The 18,217-nt window shown below is 56.8% G+C and overlaps 3 protein-coding genes across 3 annotated transcripts; 2 read left to right on the forward strand and 1 right to left on the reverse strand.

The window, feature by feature from the left end:
• The first annotated feature begins 2,395 nt into the window (after positions 1 to 2,395).
• On the forward strand, positions 2,396 to 13,008 carry BGZ61DRAFT_78414 (uncharacterized protein). The gene is made up of 3 exons (XM_046257090.1): positions 2,396 to 2,732; positions 2,957 to 4,757; positions 4,944 to 13,008. Exons 1-3 carry the CDS (start codon positions 2,571 to 2,573, stop codon positions 12,917 to 12,919), a joined length of 9,939 nt encoding a protein of 3,312 aa, XP_046110200.1. The 5' UTR covers positions 2,396 to 2,570; the 3' UTR covers positions 12,920 to 13,008.
• Positions 13,009 to 13,589: 581 nt separating this feature from the next.
• Positions 13,590 to 14,693, reverse strand: BGZ61DRAFT_526503 (uncharacterized protein; the record flags this gene model as incomplete). Its single annotated transcript, XM_046252966.1, has 4 exons — positions 13,590 to 13,709; positions 14,156 to 14,202; positions 14,256 to 14,401; positions 14,455 to 14,693. 4 exons carry the CDS (start codon positions 14,691 to 14,693, stop codon positions 13,590 to 13,592), a joined length of 552 nt encoding a protein of 183 aa, XP_046110201.1.
• Positions 14,694 to 14,826: 133 nt separating this feature from the next.
• On the forward strand, positions 14,827 to 18,148 carry BGZ61DRAFT_409524 (TATA element modulatory factor 1 TATA binding-domain-containing protein). The gene is made up of 3 exons (XM_046243223.1): positions 14,827 to 15,166; positions 15,281 to 16,932; positions 16,992 to 18,148. Exons 1-3 carry the CDS (start codon positions 14,962 to 14,964, stop codon positions 17,928 to 17,930), a joined length of 2,796 nt encoding a protein of 931 aa, XP_046110202.1. The 5' UTR covers positions 14,827 to 14,961; the 3' UTR covers positions 17,931 to 18,148.
• The last annotated feature ends 69 nt before the right edge of the window (positions 18,149 to 18,217 follow it).

The following is an 18,217-nucleotide window of genomic DNA, read 5'->3' on the forward strand; positions in this document are numbered from 1 at the left end:
GCGCGCACACATCGACTTTACCCCTCCTTAGCCGAGAACGACTGTCCGAACACAGACAGAGAAGATGCCACACGACAGATACTTACCTGTCTCAGCCTGTTACCTTGTTTGATATTTCGGCCCGCTGGTGGCGACAGCTGGCTGACCTGGGCTGGGTTAGGTTGTATAAGCTAGGCCCCGCGTGATGTCACGGAGATCGAACCACGGGGCTAGGGTCTTTCGGAGGGGTGAGTGAACAAGGGACGATCGATGGCGTTGGGAGGAGGACAGAGCATCGCCCTAGAAGTCGTCAGACTTCACAAGAAGTCTGGATCTGTATTAAAGATCCATGGCGGCGGAGGTTTGCAATAACTAACAGGTGCGTGTGCACACTAATAGGGGAATAAGCCGGTGTATCCCTTCCATGGTGCGTGAAGCGATTAGGTAGCAGCCTTGCAAGTTGGGCAACAAGGCGACTGCCGATGCCTGAGGGAACATCCCAGCACCTCGGCCGACAACCCCATCGACTCTCGTCGTGTCTGTTTCTAGTATCGGCGCCGGCTCAGAAAGTTTAATATGGCCAGAGTGGTTACTGGAGTTTGGACCCTTTGCTGGAGGGTATTTGGTCGAGCCGAGTATGTAAGTCAGGATTATGCCGAGTCTCTAATATGGGTGGTTGGGAATGGAGTCAACAAAGATGACGGCCCATAGGCGCATTTCGTTTGCCTAGGCAGGGGCGAAGATCGGGTCCAACGAAGCAGGGCGAGGGCCTGACTGGCCTGGCCCTGCAGATGGAGGCCTGGCAACATCAACCACGTCGGGTCTGGTTGGTCGAGGTGCTAGGGACTGCAGTTGCAGGTCTGGGTGGCTTGCTTGCGAGGTGGATCACGGGCGTGCGGTACGGAGTACGTGCAAGAAGAGGGAGGAGGATTATTTGCAGCAGGCGGTTGCTCGGTGGGTGGTAATGGAATCAATCGTGTGTGGATGGTGTGTGTCGACGAACGGACGGTGGGTGGGCAGAGATGGGCTGGTGGTGGTGGGTTGGGCCAATGCCATCAATGTTATGCGTGACTCCTTACTCCCTCGCACGCGCTCTCACACCCTCCCCGCCCCCGGCTACTCATGCTGCTGCGCGTTGTGCGTTGTGCATTTTCGACGACGCCGACGCTTCTTAATGGCTGCCCCATCCAGAAAGTACCTGCACATACATATGTGCTCCTCCCTCGTGGCAAGTACCTCGACGACTCCCCTTTTTTCCCCCTCGTCGCTTGAACGCACCCGTCCCCATCTCGAATCGCATCCGGCGTTGCCACATGCCATTATCACCTACTTGGCAACAAGGGGGTGGGAAATCGAGACGAAGAGTGAAATTGTGAGTGAGGGAGAGGAAGGAAAAGTGTTGAGAGAGAAAAACGACAGAGAAAATCGTGGCTCCTGGACATCGAGAAGTCACGGGCCTGTCCCTCTTTCCCAACTTCCATTCTTCTCGACTCGCTTGTTGTTCTAATAATTACACCCAACCTCCCATCTTCACCTGACCGGGTCAAATAGCGGTAGGTACCTTACCCATCATCGCCTAACCTCGCTCCACCCGGGGCATTGGGATCCTTCCCACGTTGAACGGGTGGCCGTGGTTGCACATGGCTTACATGCTTTTACACAAAATCCGCGCCAGACAGACGGACAGACAAACTAACGGCACATACAGATAAGACGACTGGCAATTAAACACCCGCTCGCTTGCCAGTCATCGCCTCCCGCCTTGCTCGCTGTTGTTGATGGGGCGGCGCCCTGTCGAATCACACCCGCCAGTCGCTCCGTTGCATTACGCTTGGTGCGACTGACATTCGCCTTGCCGACGATCCAAACAAGCACACCGGCATCATTGGCCCGTGGCGCTACCCGCCTGTCTTGGTCCTGGGGCCTTTTTTCGACTTGCGCTCTCCAAGCCCCCGGGCCATTCTCCCCTTTACCTCTCGTCCCGTTCTCTTGATCTGGGAGAAAGTCGCTGGCCATTTGTCTGCCTCTGCCCGGCGCGGTTCAACTCGACATCGCATGAGCTGAGGACCCCGGCCAGAGAGCGAGACCATCGTGCGTCCAGCGCTCAACCACCCAAGGCATCCCACAACTCACAACTAGGCGTTGGCCCAAGAGCGACGGCGCCGCTGACGAGTCTGTCGCCTGGGATATTGACAGTTACCCGGTTACCTAGGACTAATTATCGACGACGCCAACTCTGACCCGACCTCTTTTTTTTTTCTTCTCCCTGGTGCCCCCGCGTCGGCTGCAGTCCAACACCACATACAGTCGAAAACATCGACCCTCTCCTGCGCGACATTGCATCACGATTCGTTACGATACCCCCGAGACTCGCACCACATTCCACACGACCTTCTCCAAAATCTTCGCCCACTTACACGAACATCATCCATAAGCGACATCGACAGTTCGACCTCGTTTCAAAACAGCATTTTCAACTCGCCTGGGTTCCCAATCCAGCATCCCCGCCTCGATTCCCGTCCGGCCCCCGCCATCCACAGCGTCCATGATTGTGACGTCGCATCGCCTTTGCACGAGCTCCATCTTCCACAATGGCCGCGGCCGACGTTTTGGCGTTCACAGAAAGCTGGATAGGAAGCGGATATGGCTGGTCAACGATCCAGCATTCGCCGACTGGGTGGGATGAGCGATCTCTGCGTGTCCAGCTAGGGACAATTGCCCATGCATGGATTGCGCAGAGCTCTCGCAGGCAGGTACGTCTAGGCTTTATTTCATTATTTACTTCACCCGCCTTCCCGGGCCGCAGCCGTTGCAAGCGCCAGTTGGCTATCTCGAGTCATTCTCAAAGCTTAACTGCTTCATCGGTGGCGCGCAACGGTCGACCCCTCTCCGAGGGGAACCTGTGACGCCACTTCCCGTTACCCACCACGACGGGAACGCGACCTCCTCAAAGGTTATCTAACATTCCATTTCTCAGAGCCTCCCGACCTCTTCTTCACATCATCGACATGTGGCCGCGAAGGCCCTGATCATCCCTGATTTGTCCCCGAAATGGTTGCGCTGCATCCCCCGCACGTGTGAACCCCCGGATTCCTCCAATCGCATCATGGACCCCAACGACCCCGACGACTACGCACGACCGCATCAGCCGGCATGGATGGATGCTTTCTCACTACCTCCCTCATCCGATCCCCCCCGAAAGCGCCGCTCCAGCGATGATCTTCTCAGCGATCCAACCTTCGATGTCTCCGTCGACTTCAACTCACAGGAGGGGTTCTACGAGATGGCAAAGAAGAAGAAGGGTGGCGCCGCGAAACAGTCACTACCTCCCCCGCCACCTCCCGTACCCCCGCCACCTCCTGCCGACGAGGGCAACAAGGATGGTGCTGGTGGTGATAGCAATGGCGGCGATGCTGCTGGCGGTGCTGGTGGTGGTGGTGACGGTGGGAATGGCGCTGATGCCGGCTGGGGAGACTTCGCCACAGCCAAGCCGAAAAAGAAGAAGGGCAAGGACGAACTTGACGTGGGTCTCCCCAGCATACCTACCGCTGACTTCAGCGCCGACGCTTTCGATGAAATCAAGCTGGGAGATGATCTTGGAGGGAAACTTGACCTGGGTCTCGGCCCCCCGGACGGCAAGGGATTTGGCTCATGGGGCACCAAATGGAATTCCGGTGCCGGGGGCGGAGCCGGAGATGCAGGAGGAGGTGCGGGAGGAGGCAGTGGTTGGGACTGGTCCGGCGCAGGCGGAAACGACCCCATGACAGCAACAGCCGACGCAAAAATCGACGAAAGCTCATGGGGCATCAACCGCGGAAAACCTAAGAAGGCCGGAAAGTCGAGCCTCTCATTCGGTGAATTCGGCGACGTGGAGGAGCACACCGAGGTGGCCAAGCCGGATGAGAAGGAGGACCCCTGGGGTTTCGGCGCCAAAAAGGACACCAAGAAGAAAAAGGATCCGAGTATTTGGGGATCCGACCCGATCGAGGAAAAGAAAGACCCAATTGGCGAGCCTGATCCATGGGGTTGGGGTACTTCTAAGAAGAAGCCGCCACCTGAACCAGCGCCAGCGAAGAAGGAGACCGAAGATATCTGGGATACATGGGGAATCTCAAAGAAAGACAGGGCGAAGAAGAAGGGCATTATGGACGATGTCTCTGAACCACCGATGCCCGCACCCGATCCGCCACCGTCAGATGACTTGTGGGGTGGCGATGGCTGGTCTAAGAAGGATAAGAAGAAATCTTCAATCTGGGGCGAAAGCGACGTGCCCGTACCAGCACCAGATCCACCAACCCAAGACAACGACAAGAACGAGAACGATGACTTCTGGAACGCCTTTGGTAACAAGAAAAAGAGTCCTGTACCGGAGGTTCAGCCACCGCCAGAGGAGAAAGCTGCAGACGGGTGGTCGGCTTGGGGCCTTGCGAAAAAGGTTGGCAAGAAATCGACGTCAATATTTCCGGAGTTTGGCGACGACAAAGCCGAGGAAGCCCCAAAACCCGGAGATGACGGCTGGGATCTGTGGGGAACTGGAAAGAAGAAGAAAAACGATCTTATCAGCTTGGACGAGGTCCCTCCCCCTGCCCCTGAACCCGTCGAGTCTTCTGGAGGCGAAGGTGGTGGGTTCTTTAGCTCCTGGGGTCTGGGTAGGAAGAAAAAGGCTCCCGAGCCTGCCCCGTGGAAGCCAAATGTTATCGAGGAGCCCAGTGACGAGTTCTGGAACTCCGTTGGTAAGAAGAAAGCCGATCCCCTACAATTCCTACAAGACAATCATGGTGAGATAATGAACCTTAACTATGTCGAGGGGGTGCATGGACAGCAAGGTTGCCAAGTACGATAGCTTGTATTGGAATTATCCCTCCAACACAAGGCCAAATACTCAGAATGGCGCCTTGACTGGACTACCTCCTCTATCCCCGGCCACTCTTGGTGTAGACATTGCTAACCAGGCCAATAAACAGCCGACCCACTCGCCGAGGTACGGGCAGCTGAAGCACAAGCTGCCAGGGAGGCCGAAGAGATTGCCGCGCGTCAAGCAGAGGAAGCAGAGGCGGCAGCTGAAGACAAAGAAATTGCTACCTTGCTCGAAAAGAAAGCCAAACGAGGAGGAAAGCTCCTGAGAAAGGATACAGAACGGCTGAATCTCCTTCAAGAAAGCGCTGCGACCAGGGCCGATGAACGTTCTATTCGCGAGGCGGAGGAAAAGGCTGCTAGGGATGCAGAAGAATTCGTCGCCGCTGAAGCCGCTGCCGCTGCCGCCGCCGAGGAAGCAGCTGCCGCCGAGGCTGTTGCCGCCGAAGCTGCCGCACAAGAAGCTGCCGATGCCAAAGCAGCCAAAGTCGCCAAGGAAGAGGAGGAATTCGCAACCCTGACGGCAAAGAAGTTGAAAAAGAATGGCAAACTGATCAAGAAAGACCAGGAGCGTCTCAATGCCCTCCAATCCAAGTTTGACAAGCGAGCTGAAAAACAAGCTGCCAAGGATGCTGAAGCCGCTGAGGTCGCTGCCTCCGCCGCCGCGGCTGAGGAGGTTGCGGCTGCGGAGGTTGCCGCGGCTGATGCTGCCGCGCAAGTGGCTGCTGACGCTGAAGCAGCTACGATTGCCGAAGAGGAAGAGGAACTTGCCGCCCTGACGATCAAGAAGATGAAAAGGAACGGCAAACTACTCAAGAAGGATCAAGATCGATTCAGCATCCTTTTCGAAGCCTCTGCGAAGAGAGCCGCGGAGCAAAGTGGCAACGACGCCGAGCGAGCTGCTCAGGACGCTGAGGTACAAGCAGCCAAGGATGCCGAAGAAGCTGCCGCTGAAGCTGCTGCTGCCGAACTTGCTGCTGCCGAAGCTGCCGCCGCCGAGGAGGCCGCCGCCCAGGAGGCAGCAGAGGCTGAAGCCGCAGCTCAGGCAGCAGCTGCTGATGCCGAGGCCGCCGAACTCGCCAAGGAGGTGGAGGAACTTGAAACCCTGAAAGTGAAGAAAGCGAAAAATGGCAAGTTGACCAAGAAAGATACGGCCCGGTTCACGGTCCTCGTCGGCCAAGCCGTGAAACGAGCTCAGGAGAAGGCCACCAAGGAGCGTGAAGAGGCTGCTGCTAAGGAAGCTGAAGAGGCTGCTGCTAAGGAAGCTGAAGAGGCTGCTGCCAAGGAGGCTGAAGAGGCTGCCGCTCGTGAGGTAGAGGAGCAGGGTGCTCGTGAAGCTGCAGAGGCGGCAGCAGCAGAGATCGCCAAGGAGGACGAGGAACTTGCAGCTTTAACAGCCAAGAAGCTCAAGAAGGGGAAATTGACCAAGAAGGATACGGAACGCTTTAACATCCTCACTGAGAAGGTCACCCTACGAGCAGAAGCTCAAACACCTCAGGAAGTGGAAGAAGTCCCACCAGCAGAGGCAACTGTCGTCGACGAGCCACCACCAGAGGAACCCACCGAGCCTCTAGTCGAAGAGTTGGTAGAAGAGCCCCCAGTGGAGGATCCTCCAGCAGCAGACCCACCCGCAGATTCTGAGGATGTTGTTGTTGATGAAGCTGCCGCTGCTAAGGATGCTGCTTTTGCCGAAGAGGAGGCGGAGTTGGCTGCTTTAGTTGCTAAGAAGGCGAAAAGGGGCAAGCTTGGCAAGAAAGATACGGACCGCTTCAACATCCTTACTGAAGCTGCAAACCAACGTGCAGAGATGGCAGCGAAGGAGGCTGCCGCAGCAGAGGCCGCCGCTGCTGAAGCTGCTGCTGCCGCCGAAGCCGCCGCCATCGCCGAAGCAGAGGCTGCCGCCGCTGTCATCGCCGAGGAAGAGGCAGAACTAGCTGCCTTGGCTTCTAAGAAGGCGAAGAAAGGCAAACTTACAAAGAAGGACACTGAACGGTTCAATGTTTTGACTGAGAACGCCCACCAACGTGCTGGGCAAGCAACCAGAGATGCCCAAGATCATGCCGCTGGCGAGGCGGAAGACGTTGCCGCCGAGGCTGCCGCTGCCGCAGAAGCAGAAGAGGCCGCTGCTGCAGCCGAAGCAGCTGCAGTCGAAGCCGCTGCAGCAGAAGAAGCTGCAGCTCAGGAGGCAGCAGAAGCTGCAGAAGCTGCTGCTCGGGAGGCTGAAGCTGCTGCGAAAGAAGCTGAAGCTGCTGCTGTTGCTGAGGAAGAGGCAGAGCTGGCAGCTCTGACTAGTAAGAGGGCAAAGAAAGGCAAGCTTATCAAGAAGGATATTGATCGTTTCAACATTCTGACTGAGAACGCTGCGAAACGAGCTGAGGCTGAGGCTGAGGCGAAAGCATCTCTGGAGGCAGAAGAAGCCGCCGCCGCTGCAGAAGCAGAAGAAGCCGCCGCTGCAGAGGCTGCAGCAGCAGAAGAGGCTGCGGCGGCGGCGGCGGAGATTGCTGCCGCTGAAGCTGCAGCTGCCGAGGAAGCTGCCGCAAATGAAGCTGCCGAGGCTGAAGCCGCTACTATTGCAGCAGAAGAAGCCGAGCTAGCTGCCCTTGAAGCAAAGAAGGAGAGGAAGGGTAAGCTGGGCAGGAAAGATACAGATCGTTTCAACATTCTCACTGAAAACACTGCGGCTCGGGCTGCGAAGGCAGTTGAGGACGAAGCTGCTGCCCAGGCTGCTGTAGCAGCCGCCGAGGAGCAAGCTGCTAAGGAAGCTGAAGAGGCTGCTGCTGCTGAGGCTGCTGAGGCTGAAGCTGCTATTGTCGCTGAGGAGGAAGAAGAACTAGCGACCCTTGAAGCCAAGAAGGAAAGAAAGGGCAAACTGGGTAGGAAGGACACAGATCGCTACAATATCCTTACCGACAATGCCGCCCAGAGAGCCCAGAGAATGGCAGACGAGAAAGCTGCTGCCAGTGCAGCTGCTGAGCCTGAGGACAACGCTCCAGCTGAAGACGACGCCGCCCCTGAGGACGACGCTGCTCCTGAGGACGTCCCCCCAGAGGACGATGGCGACGATGCAGATGTCTTTGAAGATGCTGAAGATTCAATCCGTGAAGAACTCATTGTTGACGAAGAAACTGCTGCTGTCAAGGAGGAGGCTGCTCGGGATGCTGCAGAAGCAGAGGCAGAGGCTCTGGCTGCTGAAGAAGCTGCTGCCGCAGAAATTGCTGCTGCAGAAGCAGCAGAGGCAGAAGCTGCTATAGCCGCAGAGGAAGAAGCCGAGCTATCTGCCCTGGAGGCTAAGAAGGTAAAGAAAGGCAGGCTGGGCAAGAAGGATACAGATCGCTATAATATCCTGACCGAACACGCCACTCAGAGAGCCGAGCGGGCAGCTGAATTACAGGCTGCAGTCGAGGCAGAAGAAGCCGCTGCTGCAGAGGCTGCTGCCGCCGAGGAGGCCGCTGCTCAAGAAGCTGCTGAAGCCGAAGAAGCTGCCGCCAAGGAAGCTGCAGAGGCTGAAGCTGCTGCTGCTGAAGCCGAAGAGGAGGCCGAGTTGGGTGCCTTGGAAGCAAAGAAAGTCAAGAAGGGCAGGCTGGGCAAGAAGGATACAGACAGATACAACATCCTTGTCGATAATGCCGCCCAGAGAGCCAGACAGAGAGCGGATGAGCAAGCTGCTAGAGATGCAGAAGATGCAGCCGCTGCAGAAGCCGCTGCTGCAGAAGATGCTGCTGCGGAGGCGGCTGCCGCCGAAGATGCTGCCGCCGAAGATGCTGCTGCTGCTGAAGCTGCCGCCGCTGCCGAAGCTGCTGCTGCCGAGGAGGCTGCCGAGGAGGCTGCCGAGGTTGAAGCTGCCGCTGCCGCTCTCGCTGAAGAGGAGGCCGAATTAGCCGCCTTGGAGGCAAAGAAAGTCAAGAAGGGCAGGCTGGGCAAGAAAGATACAGACAGATACAATATTCTTATCGATAATGCCGCCCAGAGAGCCAGACAGACAGCGGATGAACAAGCTGCTAGAGATGCAGAAGATGCAGCCGCTGCAGAAGCCGCTGCTGCAGAAGATGCTGCTGCGGAGGCGGCTGCCGCTGAAGATGCTGCCGCCGAAGATGCTGCCGCCGCAGAGGCTGCTGCCGAGGAGGCTGCCGCTGCCGAGGCTGCTGAAGAAGAAGAGCTGGCCACTCTTATTGCTAAGAAGGAAAAGAAAGGCAAACTTGGTAGGAAAGACACTGAACGCTTCAACCTCCTCACGGATAATGCCAACCAAAGAGCTGCGAAGGCCGCGGAAGAACAAGCAGCAAAGGAGGCTGAGGAGGCTGCCGCTGTCGCAGAAGCAGCAGTAGCAGCAGAGGCCGAGGCGGCCGCGGCAGCAGAAGCTGCGGCGGCAGAGGAGGCTGCTGCTATTGCAATCGAAGAAGAGGAGCTTTCCGCATTGTCAGCCAAGAAGGCCAAGAAGGGCAAACTTGGTCGGAAAGATACGGAAAGGTTCAACATTCTGACGGACAATGCTGCTCAGCGTGCTGAGGCGAAGGCCGCCTCCGAAGCAGCAGAGGCCGCTCTTGCAGACGAAGTAGTTGACGCGGACGAAGACCCGGAGCCTGTTCAGGAGGAGGAGGAGGAGGAGGAGGAGGGTGAGGAAGAAACTCCTCCAGAAGATGAAGATCCGCCTGGAGAAGAACCTGAAGAAGCAGCTCCCGAGGCTGACGATGAGTCCGTCGCCGCCGATGAAGAAGCTGCGGCGAAAGAGGCTGCCGATGCCGAGGCTGCCGCCATCGCTGCAGAAGAAGAAGCAGAGCTTGCAGCCCTTTCAGCGAAAAAGGCCAAGAAAGGAAAATTGGGTCGCAAGGATACCGAGAGGTTCAATGTTCTGACCGAGAATGCGGCCATACGTGCTGAGGAGCATGCTGCCAAGGAAGCCGCAGAGGCTGAAGAACCAGCTGATGAGGAGGATGAAGAAGTCGAAGCTGTTCAAGACCCTGAAGAAGCCGCCGCTGCTGCTGAAGCTGCTGCCGAAGAAGAAGCTGCTGCTGCTGAAGCTGCCGCCGCTGCCGCCGCTGCCGAAGCTGCTGCTGCTGAGGAGGCTGCCGAGGCCGAAGCTGCTGCTGCCGAAGCTGCAGAAGCAGCAGCTATTGAAGCCGCTGCCGCTAAGATTGAGAAAGAAGCGGTCGAACTTGCTGACTTGAAGGCGAAGAAGGTGAGGAAGGGTAAGCTTGGCAGGAAAGATACCGAGAGGTTTGCCATCCTCACAGAGAGGGCCGATAAGCGTGCTGAAGAGCAAGCTGCCAGGGATGCAGAAGAAGCTGCAGCAGCAAAAGCTGCTGCGGAGGCTGCCGCCGCTGAAGAGGCTGCCGCTGCGGAGGCTGCTGCTGCAGAGGCTGCTGCTGCTGCAGAGGCGGCTGAGGCTGAAGCTGCTGCTCGTATTGAGGAGGAGGAGGCTGAGCTTGAAATATTGAATGCAAAGAAAGCTAAGAGGGGAAAGCTTGGTAGGAAAGATATGGAAAGATTCAATATCCTGTCAGAGAATGCCTCTAAGCGCGCCGAGGAGCAGGCTGCTGCTGAAGCCGAAGCTGCCGCTGCCGAAGCTGAAGCCGCCGCTATTGCTGAAGCCGAGGAGCAAGCTGCATTAGAAGCTGAGGAAGCTGCCGCCGCTGAAGCCGCCGCCGCCGCGGAAGCTGAAGAGATAGCTGCGCGAGAAGCAGCTGAAGCGGAAGCCGCAGCAATTGCTGAAGCCGAGGATGCTGAGCTTGCGACCCTGACAGCCAAGAAGGCAAAGAAGGGCAAGCTTGGCAGGAAAGACACAGAACGGTTCAACATACTGACCGAAAACGTCGCCCAGCGGGCTGAGGAGGCTGCCGCAAAGGAGGCTGCCGCAATGGAGGCGGAGACTGAAGCGGATCCCGATCTGGATATCGACCTCGACCTCGACCCGGACGAGATTGAAGAAATCCTCAGGGCTGGAGAGAAGGGTGGAGCTCGGGATGAAGATGAATCATATGAGACTCCTGATGAGGGTGGGGGTGAAGAGGAGGAAGAAGAGGCGGAAGAAGAGGAGGAGGTTGTCGTTGTAGAGGAAGCTGCTGACGAGGAGCCCGCTGGCAAAGAGGAAGTTGAAGAGGACGCGGAGGTCGATGAAGAGGACGTTGATGCTGAAGAGGACATTGCAGAAAAAGCGGTTGTTGAAGAGGAAGAGGAAGAAGACTACGACGATGATGACGACGACGACAAGGAGGTCGCCGACAGGGAAGCCCCTGAAGTCGTTGAGGAAGAACCTCCCGCTGATGAGCCAGAGGAGCCGGAGGAGCCAGCGGAGGAGCCGGAGGAGGAGGAGCCTCAGTTCATGGAGGTAATCGAGGCGCCCAGGAGGCTCAAGAAGAGTCGGAAGAGCAAACCCCGACGAGATGCCGAAGTGCCACCACCCGTTCCCGATCCGCCAACAGACCCTCCGTTGACACCTCCGCCCGAGCCGAGATCCTCCAGAAAGGATCGGCCCAAGTCCAACCGCGAGGGATCTTCGTGGAACAAGTGGTCTGCCGCTGCCGCCGCATCCGCTGCCGCTGCCGTCATCCCGCGCGAGGAGAAGATGAGGTCCTCCAAGTCAAAGTCCAAATCCAAGTCAGGCAAGCGAACGGATAAAGAGGAGATAGTATCCTCCAAGGGATCTTCCTCGGACAAGACCCCAGCACGAACTCGGGTGCCCCCCATGTTCAGTACGCCGCCCATCACTCGCCAACCGTCAACGCGTGAGAAGAGGGGCAGCATGAGCAATAAGCGCCGCAACTCAGCATCAGCTCGTGGCCTCGCATCCCCGCCTCCTGAAGATGTCCCCGACAAGGCAAGCAAGATTCTCGGCATGGACAAGGACAGGTCGAGCAGGAGAAGGTCCCGCAAAACGCGGCCAGAAGATGAAGATATGGAAATGTCCGGAGCTCTGGATCCTGGAAGCCCTGAAAAGCCTGAACGCCGGCGGTCAAGACGATCCCCACCCGATGAAGATATCGTCATGGTCGATGCCGACGGCCCTTCCGAAATCCCTCTCAAGCGCGGCTTATCGAGCACGAAGAAGGCCGGTTTCACTGGTCTCTTCGCAGGGCTCAGGGCATCCAAGGCAGACCGTTCTGACCGTCCAGAGCCGCTAAGGCGCCGCAATACCTACGCAACAACCGATGACGAGGCCTTGCGCGCTGCACAGATGGATGGCGACGCAGAAGTTATCGATCCCGAGCGAGAGGCCCGACGCGCCGCCCGCAGAGCTAAGCGGGCTGAACGTGAGGCTGGTGGTCGTGCGGAAGAGGAACCAAGACGTGATAGAGACGACGCCCGGCGTGAGCGCCACCGACGCCGCGATACCGAGCCTGATGCTCGAAGGGATGAGGGAAGGGAGGCGCGGAAGCAGGAGGAGAGAGATGCGCGTCGCGCAGAGCGACGGGCTGCTCGTCAACGTGAAGAGGAGGAACGGCAGGTTGAAGAGGACCGTGAGGCTCGGCGAGAGGAGAGGCGTCGTTTGCGGAAAGAGAAGGAAGAGGCTGCAGCCGCCGCAGCAGCAGCGGAGGAAGAGGAGGAGGCCCGCAGGGCCGCCAGACGCGATCGTCGACGATCTCGTCAAGTCGACCCCCCCGAAGAAGACCCTGAACGCCGTCGCCGACGTGAGGCCAGAAGGGCAGCCCAAGCGGAGGAGCCCGAGGAGATCGGGGAGGCCTACCGCCGCGGCAACCGTCGACAGGGCGGCGAGTCAGCTGATGAATACGGCAAACGAAGATCCCGACGGCGTGAGGAGCGAGAGCCCCCAGCATGGCCGCATTCTGGAACGTCCTCCTGGGTCAAGGAAGTCTCGGATGCACCGCCGCCACCGGAGGAAAGCGGCCAGGCCGAGGATGCTGGAGAGGACGAGCAGGCAGCCCGTGAACGTCGGCGGGCCCGGCGGCGAGGCAAGATGGGAGATGGGACACCGGAGGACACGGATGATCAGCCGCGGCGACGAGTGAGGCGAGAGGATCGTGAGAAACGATCTGACGGAAGCGACGAGCGTTACCAGAGCCGTCGCAGCTCGACGTATGTCGAGCCCCCGCCGACTCGGACTAGCTGGTGGAGGAAGATGACAGGATAAAGAAAGATCAAGTTTGGGATAGCATGGGCGACGGATACATGGGATGTACTACTGAGCGAGCGAGTTTCTGACTGTTTTTTTAATTGTTTTCCATCACTACCACGGCAACTACGACGAACCACATCACGACCACCAGACCAACATGACGACCACCAGCCTTCACGGCATTGTCGCTTGTCACTGGGACGAGGCAGGAAATATAAGGGACCCGATGTTTGATTTGAGAGTTTTGGATTTTGGGCATTGTACAGGGCACGCAGCGCGTCTTTTTGGGAGTTTAGCATGGGATGGATGGTTCTGCGGCAGTCCATCCTTCTCTCCACCCCCCTTTGGCATTCCTTGTTGCCGGGAAAGGGATAGGGTTGAGGGCGTTGACGACACGGCGTGTATACCCCGGGGAAGCTGAGGCGTGTGAGTGAGTATGAGTGAGTGTGAGTGAGTGAGTGAGCGGTGCATGAGATGGACATGGTAGGATGAGAGGATATAGAGGGAAAGATGATGCCGTTACCGGCAATGGCGGCCTACTCTCCCTTACCTCATCTCACCTTCCACCTGCATGCCGAAAGTGGCTTTACTGTAGCTCTTGTGTTGTACGAGTATGGTGTATCCATACAGCAACCTAGTACGATACCGACTTTTGGGTTTTCTGTAGCCTGAAGAGGGACGAAATTTATTGCTTGTTGTTTTTGAGAACTCCGAATGCTTTGCGTTGACCCGACTGTGACTTATTGATGAACACTGTGAACATGTTGCGGATCTTGCCAGAGTAGACGGTGTAAGTTATTGGGTGCTAAGAGAGTCCAGGAGTGATTCGGCTGCTCGGGCCGGAGCGGGAGGGCGGAGAAACGTGGTTGTCATGGTTGTCACGGTTGTGCCCAAAGTAGAGCTTCGCTTTGGTACCTGGAACAGTGGAATCTGTTAAATTCCCACCTCAGGTTGGTTGGTCCGTCGACCTAAATTAGTAGGAGAGACCTTTCCAATCTTGGCACGCATCCTAACTTAGGTACAGCATTGTAAATGGATACCTCATTTCTGCGGTACATGACGCGCATACCTCAGGTAGTCAGTAGGCAACCACTAAGTCACTTCGTGTTGAGTAGAGTACCTAACTTGGGTATTAATCAACCAAATCCGTCCCACCACTCCAGGGCAACCTCTCACACCCCCATCTCCGAGAGACTATCCCAACCAGCACCGACGAATCCTTTCCGTCTTTTGAAAAAGAGGCCATGTTACGTTGAAAGGGATCTGAAGCTCGTTCAGGATTCTATCAGCAGTAGCAGCTAGTTTAATATTAGTATAATATAGATATAGGGAGGAAGAAAGAATAATATACCATTAAGGCCCTCGAGCTCTCTAATTGTACAAGGGAAGCCATTAATTGCATTTCCACTTCTAACATTAAGAAGGGGCTGCAACTGTGTTGAATGAAGTCCAAGAAAGGCTCTGGCATTATCAGCCTGGGTTGCACTGTTGCGCTCTCTGTAATTAGAAGTTAGTCAATAGCTAAAAGAAGGAAATACAAGCAGTTATACTTATTGCGGATCTCCCCAAGTAGGCCCTCTATTCCAGCAATACGACCTTCGATAAGCGTGAAGCGATGGTCGATATGGGCGCGGAGATCATAAACAGCGTTTAAGACATCTCGGTGTCCAGGCACATTCTGCATCAGAGGGTATTGGCGATGAAGGATCCCATACGCTTCACCTATCTGGACGAAGTCTGGTAGTGGCGCTGGTGCGTTATTCGGCTGGTCGTTTGCCTGGGGATCCATGTTGGAGGGGTGTATGTTTTGGGTAAGGAGGTGACGGAGCAAGAAATGTGGGGTTGTAGACTGTTCTAGGAGGGCAGTAGCGGCTGGTAACGGCATGACACCACGACACAACTTGACCAGACTGTCCGACTGTCTGACTGCCCGATAATCAGCCAGCTCGACAACCAAACCGCTCGATACGATACGAGGCAACACAACCAGGCATCCGCCCGCCCGCCCGCCGTCCCCGACAGTCCAGATTGTCAACCCTTCCTCCTCCTCCTCCATCATGGCCACGCCGGGCAAGCAGCCGGCGTCGCGCTGGGGTTCGTTCCTCTCGCAGGCCGTCGCCGGCGTCGAATCCCGGCTTGATAACATGCTCACCGAGGGCGAGGAAGCCGAGCGCCAGCGCCAACTGCAGGCCGCCGCGAAGCCCGCAGCCGCCGCCAAACCTGCTCCCCAACCCGCTATGCAAGCTGCCAAACCAGCTCCTGGTGCGTTGCTCTTCCGCTACCGTGGTCTCTGCGAGCTTCTTGTCCCATCCCTACGGTCCCTCTCCTCGAGCCGTCTCCGCGACGTGGCCACCAGCTAATCATTCACCTTCACAGCCCCCAACAAACCCGCCTCCCGAGCCAACGACCGTCTACAAGCTCGCCTAGCCAAAGCCGTGGCCGCCAGGAACGCCCAGGCCGGGGGTTCCCCGCGCAGCTCCGTTGACCAGCCCAGGCCCACGTCATCAGCTCGCGCCTCGATAGACAAAGGCCCTTCTCCCGAGACGCCGCCTACCAAGGAGACTCCCGAGACGAACAAGTCTAAACATGTTCCACCTGACCTCGAGCGCTCGGCGACACCGACGCCAGATGCCTCCACGAACTCCAAAAACGGGGATGTCACCGTCAAGCAGGAACCTCCCAAGCAATCCATGCCCAAGCTTACTCCCGAATCCACACCTGAACCTGCCACAAACCATGAGGTTGCCAACGAAGTGAAATCCCAAAATGAAGTCAAGCCCGAAACCAAATCCGAGAGTCAGTCCGAGCCCGGAGCCCAAAAACAGGAACCTAAGGAGGAGAAAGTGAGCATCGACGACACCAAAAAGGAAGATTCCCAGAAGCAGGGCACCAAGAAGCAAGAACCCCAGGCAACGAAGGAGCAAGATATTCAAGAGCAACAATCCAAGAACCAGGATACACTAAGGGACACCATAAAGCAAGATAGTCAGCGCCAGGACGCCCCGAATGATAGTCCAGCACTAGCGCCCCCTACTGAACGTCAGGCCAATACCTCACAATCCAATGAGGAACTCGAGACCATCCAGGCCCGTCAGCAGGAGGAGATTCAAGAATACGTCGAGCGAATAGACACCCTCCAGGCCAAACTGCAATACCTGTCTAAGAATGCTGCGGAAGCCGCAAAGAAAAGCAAAGCGGCCGCCCCGTCTGGCAGCGTCGAGCGGAGACTGGCCGAAAAGGATGAGAAGATTGCGCTATTGATGGAGGAGGGCCGGAAACTCTCCACCTCCGAGCAAAAGTTTCGAACCGCCATCCGAAAGCTGCGCGTTCAGCTTACGGACAATGAGAAGCAGCTTGATGAACTCAAGAAGGGAAAAGAGAAGGCATCTGCGGAAGCTGAGGCCATACGCAACCACATGAATAGCAATGAGGAGCAAGAGAAACTAAATGAAGAGGTGCGCAAGGTGAGTGCTGCTCTACAAAAGGAGATTGATGCTCTGAAAAAGGACAATATGGCCAAAGACGCGGCCTACAGACGGCTAGAACAGGACTCGAAGGCGAATGCTGAACAGGCCGAGCTGGCAAGCATTGAAGCCCGTGCCAAAGCGCTAGCCGTGGAACGAGCCAGGCAAAAGGAGCTTGAAGATACCATTTCAAGTTTACAAACAGAAAACGAAACGCTATCAAACAAGGCGCGTCTAGACAGCTTAGAGTGGCAGGAGAAGTTGGATCGTGCTCTCGAACGCAACCGCAATGTGGAAGAGGAGCTCAAACTGGAGCTTCTGGCGTCCGAAAGCAAACTAGAAGCGATGCGAGCGGCTGCTGAAGAGGCGTCCTCGGGCTTTGGGGGCGAGTCCCAGATCAAGTTGATCCGGCAGATCGAGACCTTGCAGTCACAGTATGCCTCAGCCAGCGATAACTGGCAAGGTATCGAAGCCTCCCTGCTGACCAAGGTGTCAAATCTTGAAAAGGAGAGGGACGAGGCCCAGCGACGAGAGTCGGAAATGCGAAAGAAGGCTCGAGATTCGGTAAGTTGGCCAAGTCCTCCCTGGTGTATTGACTTAGCCCAGTGCTTACTCCGTTATAGGCCAGTCGCTGCAGACGTCTTGAAGATGAGCTACAGGATGTAAACCCCGCACTCGCAACTGCCCAGCAGGAGCTTGAGACATGCCGTGAACAACTCGCTGCTCTACGCGTCCAATCCATGAGCACCGAGACAGCCCTCGAACAAGCACGAGCAGACCTAGAGAAACAACAACGCTCCATCAGTAAAGATCTAGCAGTCGAAGTCGAACGGCGGCAGTGGGCGGATGATGTTGCTGGATCAATGTTCAGAGGCCAGAGCCGTCCCGAATCACCACTGCTCTCTGTGCCTCGAACCTTCAGCTCCGACTTGATTGGCCTTCCTCTGCCCGGACGACCGCCACGACGGTCCCCTACTCCTGGCAGCATCCCCGACAGTGCTGCCGATAGCATGTTCTTCGGTAGACGACTCTCGAACCAGCCTCCTATTCGAACCAGCACACTTTCTACTTTGGGGACGGGAATACCACCCCCTCCGCTGTCCCCATTCGAACCGCTCAGCGAGTCACCTCGAGCTACCTCACCCCCGGCAGACCGAGACGACGACCTCGATTCATCTGCCCCACGAAATGTGGCGCAGGATATGATATCCGTGTCGACGGTGGGAGCCGGCCCATCGGTGCAACTAGTGGAACGGATGAGCGCTGCAATCCGCCGACTAGAAGCCGAAAAGGTAGCCGCAAAGGAGGAGATGGCTCGTGTGTGCGGCCAGCGAGACGAGGCGAGAACCGACATGGTCGGATTAATGAAAGACCTGGAGGCCGCCAAATCGGCCACTTCGCGTGTGACGGAGCTCGAGGTCGAGGTTGGCAATATCAACTCAAGATACCAGACTACGTTGGAAATGCTAGGCGAGAAGAGCGAGCTCGTTGAGGAGCTCAAGGCAGATGTGCAAGACGTCAAGGCCATGTACCGCGAACTAGTTGAGCGAACTGTCAAATGAGCGGATAGAGGTTTCTTAGATGGATGACCTTTTTGATTCACTTGGTCTTTTTTTTCTTGCTTGTATTCATAGCTACCCCGACAGCTCAATACCCTCCCGCTCGGCACCCTGTATGACATATTGGCGTACCTTTTATCAAGAGTTAGATGGAGTTTCTTTTTAGATCGGAAAGAGGGGGGGTAGAGGCCAAGACGGGTTTTATATCTTCCAATTGCACATACTTCTTTATCTGGAGCCAGATCAATGGCCAAGATCTCTTCGCCTGTCCTGAGTGTAAAGTCGGCACC

This window comes from Ilyonectria robusta (genome assembly GCF_021365365.1).
Source record: "Ilyonectria robusta strain PMI_751 chromosome Unknown BGZ61scaffold_2, whole genome shotgun sequence".
NCBI lineage: Eukaryota > Fungi > Ascomycota > Sordariomycetes > Hypocreales > Nectriaceae > Ilyonectria > Ilyonectria robusta.